The 13,727-nt window shown below is 43.2% G+C and overlaps 1 protein-coding gene across 2 annotated transcripts in view; it reads left to right on the forward strand.

The window, feature by feature from the left end:
* Positions 1-13,727, forward strand: part of Wdfy4 (WDFY family member 4) — a 268,449-nt gene that overhangs the window by 48,843 nt on the left and 205,879 nt on the right. For both annotated transcript variants that reach the window (XR_007209958.1, XM_048339220.1), the window contains exon 13: positions 1,280-1,373. Coding sequence is in view for 1 of the 2 variants with exons in the window: in XM_048339220.1 (XP_048195177.1) it covers positions 1,280-1,373 (94 nt within the window). In the remaining variant the exon portion in view is untranslated. The remainder of the gene's footprint in view (positions 1-1,279; positions 1,374-13,727) is intronic.

A 13,727-nucleotide genomic window follows, 5' to 3' on the forward strand; every position in this document is an offset into this window, starting at 1 on the left:
AGTAGCTAGGATTATAGGTGTGAGCCATAGGTACCTGTCTAGGAGCCTCCACTTTTGAGGAACGGATTTCTTTGAATGGCTCCATTAATTTCCATTTCCACTAACAGTATATAAGGCTCTTTTGTTCCTGCATCCTCATTTGTCTTTTTGTTTTTTCCTCCTGACTGGGATGAGATGGCCTGTTTATATAATTCTGGTTTTCATTCCTTCTGATAGCTAAAGTGCTGAAGATATTTTTTTTTATATATTTATTGGATAATTATACTTCTTTTGAAAATTATCCACTCAGTTCATTTGACCAGTTGGTGATTAACGTTCAATTTTTCAAATTCGTTATATATTCTGGATATTAATCTTTGGCTGGGTGAACAGCTGGTTAGCATTTTCTCATTGTGTGGGCTGTTTTTTTCACTCTGGAAATTTTTCCCTTTGTTATGCAGAATCTTTTTTATTTGCTGCAATCCTGTTTGTCAATTCTGGCTTTTATTTCTTTAGCTATTAGAGTCTTACTCAGAAAGTTGTGAGCTCTGCCTATATCTTGAAGTGTTTCCCCCAGATTTTCCTGTATTCTTTTCAAAGGTCTTTCAATAGGTTTCTGGTCCTTGACTTTTGTACAGAGTGAAGGATAGAAGTTTACTTTGAATCTTCTATATATATATACCCAGTTTCCCCAGTACCATATACTTTTCAGTATTTATTTGTTTATTTCTAGGTCTTCTACTCTGTTTCATTGGTCTACATGCCTGTTTACTTTTTTTCTTTCTTTTCCCTCCCTCCCTCCCTCCCTCCCTCCCTCCCTCCCTCCCTCCCTTCCCTGGTCCTGGGCTTGAACTCTGGGACTGGGTGCTGTCTCTGAGCTTCTTTTGCTCAAGGCTATCACTCTATCACTTGAGCGACAGCTCCACTTCATCTTTTTTTGTAGTTTAGTGGAGATAGGAGTCTTACGGATTTTCCTGCCTGAGATGACTTCAAACTGTGATCCATAAATCTCAGCCTCCTGAGTAGCTAGGATTACAGGTGTGAGCCACCAGTGCCTGGTCAACACTGCCACTTTCAAGCACAAAGTCATGTCCCTATGTCTTTGGGAAGAAAGTGAAGTGTTGTCAACTCCATGGGACAATCAGGTGACAATTTGGTACAGATGTATCAGTTCAAAGATCACCTACTTAATGAACTGGTAAATGGAGACTGTGAATCATGATCTGTGCCTAAGACAGAATGATCTGATTGAGAAAGAAAAACTCATGTCTTTCTGGTGCTGCTCTCCCTCTCTCTGCAGGACAGATGAAGGTGGCATTGTGATTGTGCACCCTGGGATCGTGTGCATCATGGTGAGACTGCTGCCTCGATTGTTCCATGAAGATCACCCACAGGTACCTACCTGTTGATGAACATGTTGATATCATTGTCTTATGACCGGTCATTTAAGGTCCTTCTGGCATGAGGTTATTTTTTGTTCCTTTTGCCTTTGTCCTTAGCATCCTGGATTTACAGAGCTACCCTTGGGCAGGACCTACCGAAGGGAGATATCAGTGTATCTTTGGCTCTTTTTTTTTTTGCCAGTCCTAGGGCTTGGACTCAGGGTTTGAGCACTGTCCCTGGCTCCTTTTTGCTCAAGGCTGGCACTCTGCCACTTGAGCCACAGTGCCACTTCTGGTCTTTTCTATAGATGTGGTTCATGTGTACAAGGCAAGCACTCTTGCCACTAGGCCATATTCCCAGCCCTTTATCTTTGGCTCTTGAAGATGTGTGCCTTCCTTCCAAGGAGCCATTCAAAATAAATTGCTAAACCAGGCACTGGTGGGTTAAGCCTATAATTCTAGCTACTCAGGAGGCCGAGAGTTGAGGATCGAGGTTCAAAGACAATTTGGGGCAGGGGGTGGAATCCATGAAACTCTTATCTCTAATTAACTACCAGCAAATTGGAAATGGTGCTGTGGCTCAAAGTGGTAGAGCCTTGAGCAAAAGAGCTCAGTGACAGTGCCCAGGTCCCAAGACCAACAAAAACAAAAAAATGCAATCCTCAGTTCTCACCCTCCTGAGTAGCTAGGATTATAATGTGAACCACTAGTGCTTGGCATAGATGACTTTTGAGGCTTTCCAATAATGGGATATGGTTTTAAATCTGTTCTTACCTGCTGCAGTTCTCCAGTGACTGGCACCTCTAAGCAGCTTGGAGGAAGGGCATGTAGCCCTGCTTTACCCAGAAATTAAAAAGGAGTCAGCATGTTTTAGGAGGAAATGACTACTAGCTTCAGGTATTACTAGTCACAGCCTGGAAATAACAGTGACCTTGTAAAAATACTGCAAGCGTCCCCAAATCCCTCACAAAAACGAGTGCCCGAGGAGGCTTGATGTGTCGGGACTAGAAATGTTTCCACTAAGGAAAATCTGTAGTATCTGGTGTAGCTATAAGAAAAGGCATTGCCTCGGTCCAAGTCTACCTGTTCCCTCACGGCTGCATCTTTTGTTCAGCTTTTCATTCTTCTGCTGGCAAGCAATGACACATTGTGAACCCAGTGACAAGGGCTACACATTTGAATGGTCCCCTTTGAAGGTCCCTTTATGCCTCAGTGACGCTGGCTCGGGTGGCTAGGTGTTCCCGGGTTGCTGGCTCAGTTGGATCATTTATCTGGAGCCTTGCCTCAAGATGAAAGGCCTAACGTATGAAACTGTAACTTCTCTGTACATCACTTTGACAGTAAATTTTATTTTATTTTTTTGGCCAGTCTTGGGGCTTGGACTCAGGGCCTGAGCACTGTCCCTGGTTTCTTTTTGCTCAAAGCTAGCACTCTGCCACTTGAGTCACAGCGCCACTTCTGGCCGTTTTCTGTATATGTGGTGCTGGGGAATCGAACCCAGGGCCTCATGTATACGAGGCAGGCACTCTTGCCATTAGGCCATATCCCCAGCCCCGACAGTAAATTTTAAGAAATTATGTCAGGAAAGCCTTAGATCTCTTGATAGCTCATTGCACTTAGCCTCCACCTGTGTCTCTCTACATGGACTTTCTGGTAGGGACACAGCAACTCAGGGACCCAATGCAGGGCACAAATGCAGAAGTTTCTAGGCTTTCTGAGATGAAGGTCTGGCACAAGTGTCATTGTAGTCCCCAGGGGTAAGAGGCTCAGCTTTAAGACAAGAAGTGTTATAGACCTATGGAAAAAGAATTGTTGGGGGTCATCTTTAAGAGCAACTATCTTAAGTATCTACCCATCTGAGGGCCAGGCATGGTATCACATCTTTGACACCATGAGCAATGTGAGAGGTAGACATTGAAAGGATCATAGCTCAAGGTCAGCCTGGGCAAAAAGTTAGTGAGATTCTCATCTCAATCAGTAAGTGGAGTACAGTGGCTCACATCTGTCATCCTAGCTACCTGGGAGGCTTAGGTATAGAAAATCTCTGAAGTCTGAAGCCTACCTGAAAAATAACTAAAGCAAAAAAAGGGACTAGGACATGGTTCAAGTGGTAGAGTGCTTGTGTAGCAAATATAGGGCTCTGAGTTCAAAACCCAGTAACCTCTCTACCCATCACCAACAAAAATCATCTGACTCTTAAATGCCTTCTAGCTCAGTTTCTTATGTTCAACCCAGGGCTTCCTGGAGCATATTGGAAACATGTACACACTGAGGGGTGCCTCTATGCAAGACAACCTCAATAGCTCTTGAAAAGTTACTATTGCTGGGCACCAGTGGCTCATACCTGTAATACTAGCTCCTCAGGAGGCTGAGCTCTGAGGATCATGGTTCAAAGCCAAGTTGGAGCAGAAAAGTTTGAGATTTTTTAACTTAAAAATTGTTTTTATAAAGGTGATGTACTGTAGGGGTACCTGACTTACATAAGTCAGGTAAAGAGCACATTTCTTTTTGGACACTATCACTCCTTCCTTGCTCTCTCCCAGTTTTTCCCTCTCATTCCCACCCACAAGTTGTATAGCTCATTTTCAACATAGTGTTCAGTGAGCACTACTGCTTCATTTATTCACCTTTTGTCCCTCCATTTCTGTAGGAAATGGACAGATAAATTTACAAACAAGACAAAAAGAAAATAACAAAAACAAACAAAAATACCTCTTGAGTCTACTACCTGGGGTTAATTTCAATAATTTTTATTTTATATGATCAGATGCACATAGGTATTGTGCCTTTGTGTTCTTCTTCTAAGAGTGTCCTCCTTTGGTCTCACTGTGTCTGAATGCCTAGGATACAGTATAATTTATCATGTCCCAGTGTATTTTAGATCTATCTTCTGCATATGAGAGAAAATATGCACTGTTTGTGTCTCTGTGCTTGGCTCACCTCACGCAATATTGTTCTAGGTCCATTCATTTCCCCAAAGGGCATAATCTTATTCTTTCTAATGGCTTTGTAAAATTCCATTGTGTATAGGTACCACATTCTTTTGGATCCGCTCATCTATAGTGCGACATCTGGGCTGTTTCCATAGCTTGGCTACTGTGAATAGTGCAGCAGTGAACATGGATGTATAAATGTGTTATGGCATCCTGGCTTGTGATGTTCAGGGTAGATGCCCAAGAGTGGTATGGTTGGGTCACAGAGAAGATCTATGTTTAGTTTTTTGAGGAACCTCCAGACTGCTGTCCAGATTGGTTGTATTAATTTATATTCCTACCAACAGTGCAGTAGTAGGGTTCCTTTCCCCCACATGGCTACCAATATTTGCTTGAATTCACAATGTTGGCCAATCTAGCTGGGTGTGTGAGATTCTTTAACCAGCAAAAAGCTGGAAGTGAAGCTGTGGATCAAGTGGCAAAGGGTCAGTCCTGAGCAGAATAGAGCAAAGTGAATAGAGCAAAGCCCTGACTTCAAGTCCTAGTACTGTCACACACCCAAAAAGTCAATTAAACACAACTCCTTCCACCCCTTGCTATAGGTTCTTGAGGCTCAACATCATCATGTGACTTCTAAAGTTCAGGCAGCAGGTGAGGAGAATACCAGCAATGCCTCACAGGTCCATGTTAAGATACATTTTATGAGGGAGCCTCTCATCTTTGCAGAGTGTAGGTCCAGCCTTCTGGCACTGGGGGGTTCTGTCCATGTTAATTTGCCTTACCATGAGGCTGTCCATTTCTTTGCTCTGTTTCATACAGCACAGTGCCTTTGCCCATGAGAATAAACAGACCAGTGGTTTGGGTATTTTTAGTAGTCAAATTGACCCATTTATTCTGCACAAAACTACCATAGCTGGGTGCCAGTAGCTCATGCTTATAATCCTAGCTGTTCAGGAGGCTGAGATCTGAATATCAAGATTTGAAGAAATGGAGCTGTGGCTAAAGTGGTAGTGTACTAGCCTTGAGCACAAAAGCCCACGGACAACACTCAGGCCCCAGGATTGGCACCAAAAAAATGTCAGTCACAATGATGGCTGATCAAGTCACACAGAGAAGGTGATGATGTCTTCTCACTGTCTCTTACACATATAGAAACGCACTGAGTGAGCTAGGGTTTCAGACAAACTCCTTATGTGACATCACTATGGGGGGGGACCTTCCAATCTGCTCATTGTATGATGGTAATTAGAGAAATTAAGTATGCTAATATGATTTCCATTTGGTAGGATCCTTTTTCTCTATCCAGGGTACAGGAAGTAATTTAGGAAAAGTCTTAATTCTCCTTCACTGTCTCTCATATATGCAAATGATATAGAGTGGTATATCTTTTCAGATGTTTTCTACAGATGCCAAATCAGCAGCTCTTCAAAGTTGGATAATTACAGTAATTAATTTCTGAAAGAGGTGTGGGGGGACCTCATAATAAAAAATAGAAGAATAAATCAAATGAGATATGAGACAGCACAAGAAAGTGCTGAAGCAAAACTTTGAGCCTTTGTCCTTCTTGGTAGGGAAGAATGGCAGGCTCAGTAGATGGCAGTGTTTCTAAAAGAATGAAAGGCAGTTTTTGTTCCACTCTCTTCCGCTCTGCTGGACTTCCACTCACTACTGTTACCCAGTGCTTTTTCTCTCCTTTGGAGAAAAGTGGGAGGCTTCCTAAGATGTAGATACCGCCTTAGAGGCCACTACTTATGTACCCTTGCAGGTTTCCTGTTCTTCACTTCCAGTCATAGCTCTGTGAGACTGGCTCTGTGCACAGTGCTCTAGTATGCTGGCAGTGTAAGCCTGCCTTGCAAATAGATAATCCAGGTATTTTTCTTCCTCTGGCACCATCACCCAGCTGTTCAGAAGTCTGAAAGCTGAGGATCATGGTTCAAAGCTAGTCCAGCCAGGAAAGTCTGTGAGATTCTTATCTCCAGTGAACCAGAAAAAAGCTGGAAGTGGAGGTATGGCTCAAGTGATAGAGCACCAGTCTTCAGTGAAAAATCAAAGCAAGAGGGTGAGACCCTTCCTTCAAACCTCAGTGCTGCATAAATAAATAAATAAGCAAACAAATAAATAAGTAAACAAATGAATAGGTGGTAATATTACTCTGCATTATGCAGTTTGGCCTCAGAAAGAAATATGTGATGTGCAGGAAGAAGGATCTTCTTTCAAATGTGCCAAGAAGCTGTAGCCAGTCCTAAGCAAGCATCCTGTGAGCCATGGCTTTCAGTCAGTGGTTGGCCAAGGGATATTTGCTTGTGGACATGACAGGTCCAGCTTAGCTGGTATTAGAACAACCTGGTGGGACCAGTTTGCTTCCCTGAATGAATATGAAAGCCCATCTTGTGCCTCTCGGGGGCTCACTGGGGCTCAGAGTCTGGGTCTGAGGAATGATATCCAGAAGAGAGTTAGAAGGTAGTAAGATGATAGACCTTAATGGCTATCGCAGTTTGTCCTCAGCCTTAGGACACTGAGACTGTGGGTAAGTGGGGACATGGGGACAGTGCAGTTTTGGTTTTTTGTGTTTCTAAAGACATGTCCATCCAGGTCTGGAGAAGAGAGAGAAGGGAAGTCCAGATATGGAGAGATATGCAAAAGGAGTCCTGTTTGGTGCCTTCAGCTGGGTGAACCCTCACGAATAGAGTGGAACTGAGTGGGATGGGGAAGGTTGTTCCTAGCCCCGTTGTGAGCACCTTGCAAACTGAGCGTTGATTTCTACTGGATTCCATCCATCATTATTGTCAGCCCTACTTCGTCTGTGTGTGTGTGTGTGTGTGTGTGTGTGTGTGTGCGCGCGCCAGACCTGAGGCTTAAACTTAGGATGTAGGTTCTGTTTCTGAGGTGTTTTTTTTTTTGTTCAAGATTAATGCTCTACACTAAGCCACAGCTCCACTTCTGGCTTTTTGGTGGCTAACTACTCACACAGCTGTGGGAAGGTTGTGCAACCTCTGACCTCTCACTACCTTTGTGTAATATGAAGATAATAATAGCATTGTCCTGTGACATTGTCAGGAGAGTTACATAAAACAAGGCATAAGAGAATAAGCAGGCATACTTGCTGCTTTGAGAAGTGTGTGCAAAGTGGTGGAGCCATTTAGTTTTAGTTGCTAAAAAGTTTGAGTACTTTATTATTTAATCTTTATAAAAACCCTACAAGGTCCATAGGAAGACTTGAAACCCACAGCAATGGATATTGTTCCTGTGTGTTCCAGATGTGAGCTCCACATGTGAGGTCAGGACTTTCTCTCACTTGCCAGGTTGCTTTTTCTGTGGGAGTTGTGGCCATTGGGTGCCTGGGGAAAGCAGCAGCAAGCTGGTGTGGCTCAGGCATTGGAGAGACTGCTGCCTTCAGCCAGTGGGTGTGTTCCAGCCCTGAAGACTACTGTACCTATGGCTGCCAATGGAGACTTCCTGTACAACCTAGTCGGAGATTGGGTGTGAGGCTGTACATATCTGTCAATTTATTTGTTTCCAAATGTGGATAAGGGTGCCATTTTCTGGAATTAGAGTATAATTTTAGCCACTTTGAACCAATTGTATGGGTTTCAAATAACAAAAATATCGACAGTGTTAATAGCCCTGAAGGATCTTTGAAAAGAGCTATTTCCTTCAACAATTGGTAGAGAAGTATATTTTGCTTTGTTAAATAGGAACACTGTAGACATTGCCAATGTGTTGATTTTCTGTGCTTTTCCCCACTGAATTCCATTTTGAAACCATCTCTGTGTGTGTGTGTGTGTGTGTGTGTGTGTGTGTGTACTGGGACTTAAACTCAGGGCCTGAATGTTATCTCTTAGCTTTTTCGCTCAGGGCATGTGCTCTGCCAATTGAGCTACAGTTCTATTTCTTGCTGTTTGGTGCTTAATTGGAGATAAGAGTCGCACAGGCTTTCCAGGAAAGCCTGAGCTGGCTCTGAACCACAATCCTCAGATCTCAGCTTCCTGAGAAGCTAGGATTTATAGACATGAGCCACTGGTGCCAGGTCCAAATGTGGATCATGTACTCAAAATCCAACCTCCGTCTAATCATACTCAGAGGTATAGATTTACATACATGATTTAAAAGTAGAATATCTGCAGGAGTAAATCTCTGAGGAATAATACTTCTGAACACTTAACCGTTTAACAAAATGAATTGAAATGAGCTTGTAAGAAGGGTAGTGGGAGAGGTGTGAATGACTGGAAAAGGGACTAATGCAGCCTGAACACTCAAGTACACCTGTAGTACAGGAAGTAGGTAACATGAGATAAGTTGTGGGGACAGTGGATAGGATGGGAGAGAGTGATGGAAGGGGTGACTCTGAAAGAGAAGCACTGGGCACTTAGATGGTCAGGTTAAATTGTAACACCCATCGTCAAACATTTTGAAGTTCTGAAAAAAAATAAATTAAAAAAATTGAAAGAACACCAAACACTTAGGTTGGCCATCAGTTTATGTCTTTTTTGAAGTGCTAAAATTTCCTTCTTTGCAATGAGTCCAGGATATAGTGTTAAAACCATGAACTTCACCTGGGCCCTGGAGACTCATGCCTGTAATCTGAGCTTCTCAGGAGGCTGAGATCTGAGGACTGCAACCAAAAGCCAGGACAGACAGGAAAGTCTGTGACACTCTTATCTCCAATCAAGCACCAAAAAGTTAGAAGTAGAGCTGTGGGTCACATGGTAGAGCACTAGCCTTGATTGAAAAAGCTCAGGAATAGCACCTGGACCTTGAGTTCAAGTTCCAAGACTGGCACAAAACCCAAACCAAAACAAAAAAACAAAACCCTGTTAACTTTAAGTGAAGACTGGGGGAGGATGTGCCAGTTCTGCCATTCATTTGCGGTTTGGCTGTAGGAGACTGATGTCAGCTTCCCTGTTCTCAGTGTCTTCGTCTGAACAATGGGAGTGGCTTTTATTTCTTGTTGAGAAGAGTAGTAGAAAGTACAGTTTTGAAGTCCCCAGAACCATCTGTACCACGCTTGTGCCCAACACAACACTGGTTCTGCCAGTGAGCTTACCAATTTGGATTATGGTTTTATATTTGGAATATTTATATTTGTATTTGTTTTTTTTGTTGTTGTTGTTGTTTTTTTTGACCAGTCCTGGGCCTTGGACTCAGGGCCTGAGCACTGTCCCTGCCTTCTTTTTGCTCAAGGCTAGCACTCTGCCACTTGAGCCACAGCACCACTTCTGGCCGTTTTCTGTATATGTGGTGCTGGGGAATCAAACCCAGGGCTTCATGTATAGGAGGAAAGCACTCTAGCCACTAGGCCATATCCCCAGCCCTGGAATATTTATATTTGTATTTGGAAACATAGCCAAGCTCTGGTGGCTCATGCTTATAATCTTCGCTACTCAGGAGGCTGAGATCTGAGGATCTAGGTTCTAAGCCAGCCTAGGCAGGAAAGTTTGTGAGACTCATCCCCAATTGCCCACCAAAAAAGCCAGAAGTTCAGCTGTGGCTCAAGTGGTAGAGCACTAGCCTTGAGCAAAAAAAAGTTCAGGCCCTGATTTCAAGCCTCAGGACTGGCACAGACATTTTTTTTGAAATGTTAAATGGAAGGTAATACATTTGAGCTCTAGTGGCAGTTCACATACTATTGATGAATTAGTAGAAATTTCATATTAAGCTATATAATACTATCTACTTATGAATTCAAGACTTGGGGACTTTGCTCTGCTGGACAAAGCTCAGATCACACAGCCTGAATGAGGTTGGAGGCGAATGACTCTCAGATGGTAGAGGGAGGGCAGAGATCTCTACCGATTTGAGTGATAGCTTACAACCCAATGGATCAAAGCCAGCAGAAGCACAGTACAGAGCAGACAAAAGAAGGAAGTTGGGGAGAGGGAAGTGTTTTGTAAATACGAAGGCTACGCTTCTGCTGCTGGGATGCACAGCCATTACGTGCATGTAAATACATTACATGCATATAAAGAAGTGGAGGGTGCAGCCTGGTGGCTCCTGCCCCTACACATGCAATGTGCAGGGCTGCATAGGTATCAGACATACCACATAGGATTCTACTGATTGATTCAGTGGGAGCTGGCTTCTCTCTATACCTACAGTAAGGTCACAAACTCCCAACCCTGCAGGAGCCTTGTGGCAGCACAAATGAATGCACCAGGCTGTGGCAAAAATGAAACATGCCTCTATCTCAGAGAACCACTTCTAAGTAAGTGATGCTAAAACCCACCGCGACTTGTTAGGTACCATACTTTTGTGATTCCGTGGACCCCTGATTCTAGTTTTTTGTCTTTGATAATGAAAAGGGCTAAGGTCACATACAACCTATCTCGTCTCTTCCCAAATCATTGAATGAAAGACTATTTTAGTCATGCTGGAGCAGGCAGTCTGTGAGTTGGGCAGTGCAGTTGGTGCTCAGAACCCCTCTGCAGTCTGATGTTTCTGGCCTCTGTGGAGACCCTCACCCTATTTGGTACTAGCCTATTTCCTATAGTGAAATACCTCAGAGCGACTATTTGATAGGGAAAAGAGCTATTTCTCCTTTTTTTTTTTTTGCCAGTCCTGGGGCTTGAACTCAGGGCCTGAGCAATGTCCCTGGCTTTTTGCTCACACTAGCACTCTGCCACTTGAGCCACGGCGCCACTTCTGGCAGTTTTCTACATATGTGGTGCTGGGGAATCGAACCCAGGGCTTCATGTATATGAGGCAAGCGCTCTTTCCACTAGGCCATATTCCCAGCCCCTATTTCTCCATTCTAAAGAATTGGATCAGCTCTGATGAGGTCGACATAGCAAATAGCATCATGGTGGGAGGAAGTATCACAAGAATGGTGTTGTACCATTCGTAAGGAAATAGAAACATCGATTGCATGGTTTCCCACATTTGTGGTAACTAGAATGTGTCTTTAAATTGATAAATAAACACATTGTATGGTAAAAGAAAAAACAATACACAGGGACATAATAAATTAAACAGGCTTCCAGGCATTCACACAGCGAGACCAAAGGAGAATATTCTTAGGAGAGGATCACATAGGTGCGACAGCTATGTGCATCAGGCCCTATGAAATAACATTTATTGAAATGAACTCCAGGAGCCGGAAGCAGAAGATTTTTCCCTTTTTTATTTTTGCTGTTTTGGTTTTCATTTCCTTTTGTCTTGTTTGCTCATTTATCTATCTTTGGGCGGGCAAGGGAGGCACAGAAATTTTGAGACGGGGGTGAACAAATTACTAAACACTCTGTTGAAAATGAATTATACAACTTGTGGGTGGGGACAGGACATGAGGGAAAACAAGGAGAGAGCAAGGGAAGTGGTGCTATTGTTCAAGAAGAAATATACTCTTTATCAGACTTATGTAACTGTAACTCCTCTGTATATCACCTTTACTATAACAAAAAATAAAATAACAAAAACAAAAAAGTATGACAGGAAAAATCTCATGGTGAGACTGAGATGCCACAAGAGCTGTTGATCCCTTGTGTAGGTTTCACCCCAGTCACCTAAAAACCCCCACAAGGGTGTGCTTCTTAAAGGTCACACCACATCTCCCATCACCATGCTTTCAACACAGGAACCCAAGGAGACAAAACACATCTAAGTCATAGCACTGCCTCCTAGGACCAGTTCTTATTGGACTCTGGGACCATATTAATGTCATTAGAGAGAAAGTTTGGGGAGAGAGAGAGAGATCAAAGGCAGAATGGACATGGAGTCTTGACTATTAAGTCGACAAAACTGAACATTTCTTCGGTCTGCCCCACAAGAGCTCTGTGAACATTTGTGGGTCTAGCCTGCCAGGCAGCCTGGTGACCCCACGCTCTTACTGTGGGGCCCTAATTGAACCACCGTCCCCTCTCCTGCATTGGAGATAATATGCGTTAGGGAAATCAATCCATTTGTAGTGGGGGAGAAACCAGACTGGTTTCCTGCTAGTGCTCATATTTTCACTAAAACCCTATTTTACTGGAACCAACATTGAAAAAAGCAGCACATTTTAGTCAAAACAAGGCAATATTGGTATTGACAGAGCTGCAGTGGTAATGAGAATGATCAATTTTCCCTCCTCCATTATGGGGTATTGAGCAATTTTGGAGTAAACTTGTGACATTGTTAGACAAGATCAGCATTTTTCCTTTTGAAAACTTTTTCTTTCTTCTTTGTTCCTTTTCGTATATTTATATGGTAAGTATTTCTGCTCTGGTGGGAAAAACAAAAACAAAGACAAACACACACACAGACACACACACACACACACACACACACACACACACACACACACACACACACACACCCAAGTCCTCCAGTGTACTAAGTGATGTACTCATTAAAAATGGGGGATTGTAGACATTTCTTTTTAATTCTTATTAATAATACATCGAGATGTTATTTTTGCATCTTGCTTCATCCAGACTGTCTCCCAAAGTCTCACCCCAAATTAAAAAGGTGGTAGTTACCAAATGAAAGAATCCCAGTTCTGGCAGATGGGATGCTTAAGGTAGGAGGGTGCAGAAAGCCATGGACATGGCATCTAAACAAAGATCTGGCAAAGTGAATCAAGAAGTTGATGTATTTCTACATGAAAGAATTCCTCAAATGTTTTTGAGAAGCTGCTCAAGGAAAATTAGCTTGAGCACTTTTCACTGTTGGACTATATGTGTGCACCAGCCAGCTCAGACTAGCTGTGCAGAGCTCCTGTTTAAAGGGAAGGGGACTACATGGCTTTGAACCCCAGGGGTTTGTGTGCTGGAAGCTTGGTTGCCAGTATGGAGGTGGTGAGGTAGGAGGCCATGAGGCCACTGAGGGTGCTGCCCTTAGCAGAAATTAATCTAGTTCTCATGGTACACAAGGTCCTTCAGAGAGGGTTATGACAAATGAGCAATCCTGGCTCCCCCTGGCCCTCTGGCTTCCACCCTGAGATCTCTCCCTTTGGCACATCTTTCACCATGATGACAGCCACACAAGCAGGCCCTGCCTTCTTTTCCAGAGTCAAGTCAGTGCTGGTGTCATTCCTAATCCTCCAGAACTAGAAACTGAACAAAATGATTTTCTTTATGCAATACCCAGCCTTAGTTATTTCATCACGGTAACAGAAAAATGGGCTAATACAGGGATTTCCTCCATGTGAGGAGGTCTGTCCTCCATGTCAATGGTTAGTGCTATATAGACTGACAACTTTGCTGATAAAATACTAACAACATTCCAGAGGCTGCGAGCTGGGTTCTATGTTTTAAAAAAATCTAGAAAGGCTGAACAGAAAAGATAGATTTCTTTCCTTTAACACTTCTTCGGGACATCTAAGCCATGGAATTTTGTCAGAAGCCTGTTAGAAAAAGCTAGGCTTGTTGGTTTCTGTGGTAGAAATGTACTCTTGCCTGGTTCTTGCCACAGTGCCTCTCAAGTGACTGCCTGTGGAGAGGAGAGAGATGGGCAATTCTCA

This window comes from Perognathus longimembris, chromosome 2 (assembly GCF_023159225.1).
Source record: "Perognathus longimembris pacificus isolate PPM17 chromosome 2, ASM2315922v1, whole genome shotgun sequence".
Lineage (NCBI taxonomy): Eukaryota > Metazoa > Chordata > Mammalia > Rodentia > Heteromyidae > Perognathus > Perognathus longimembris.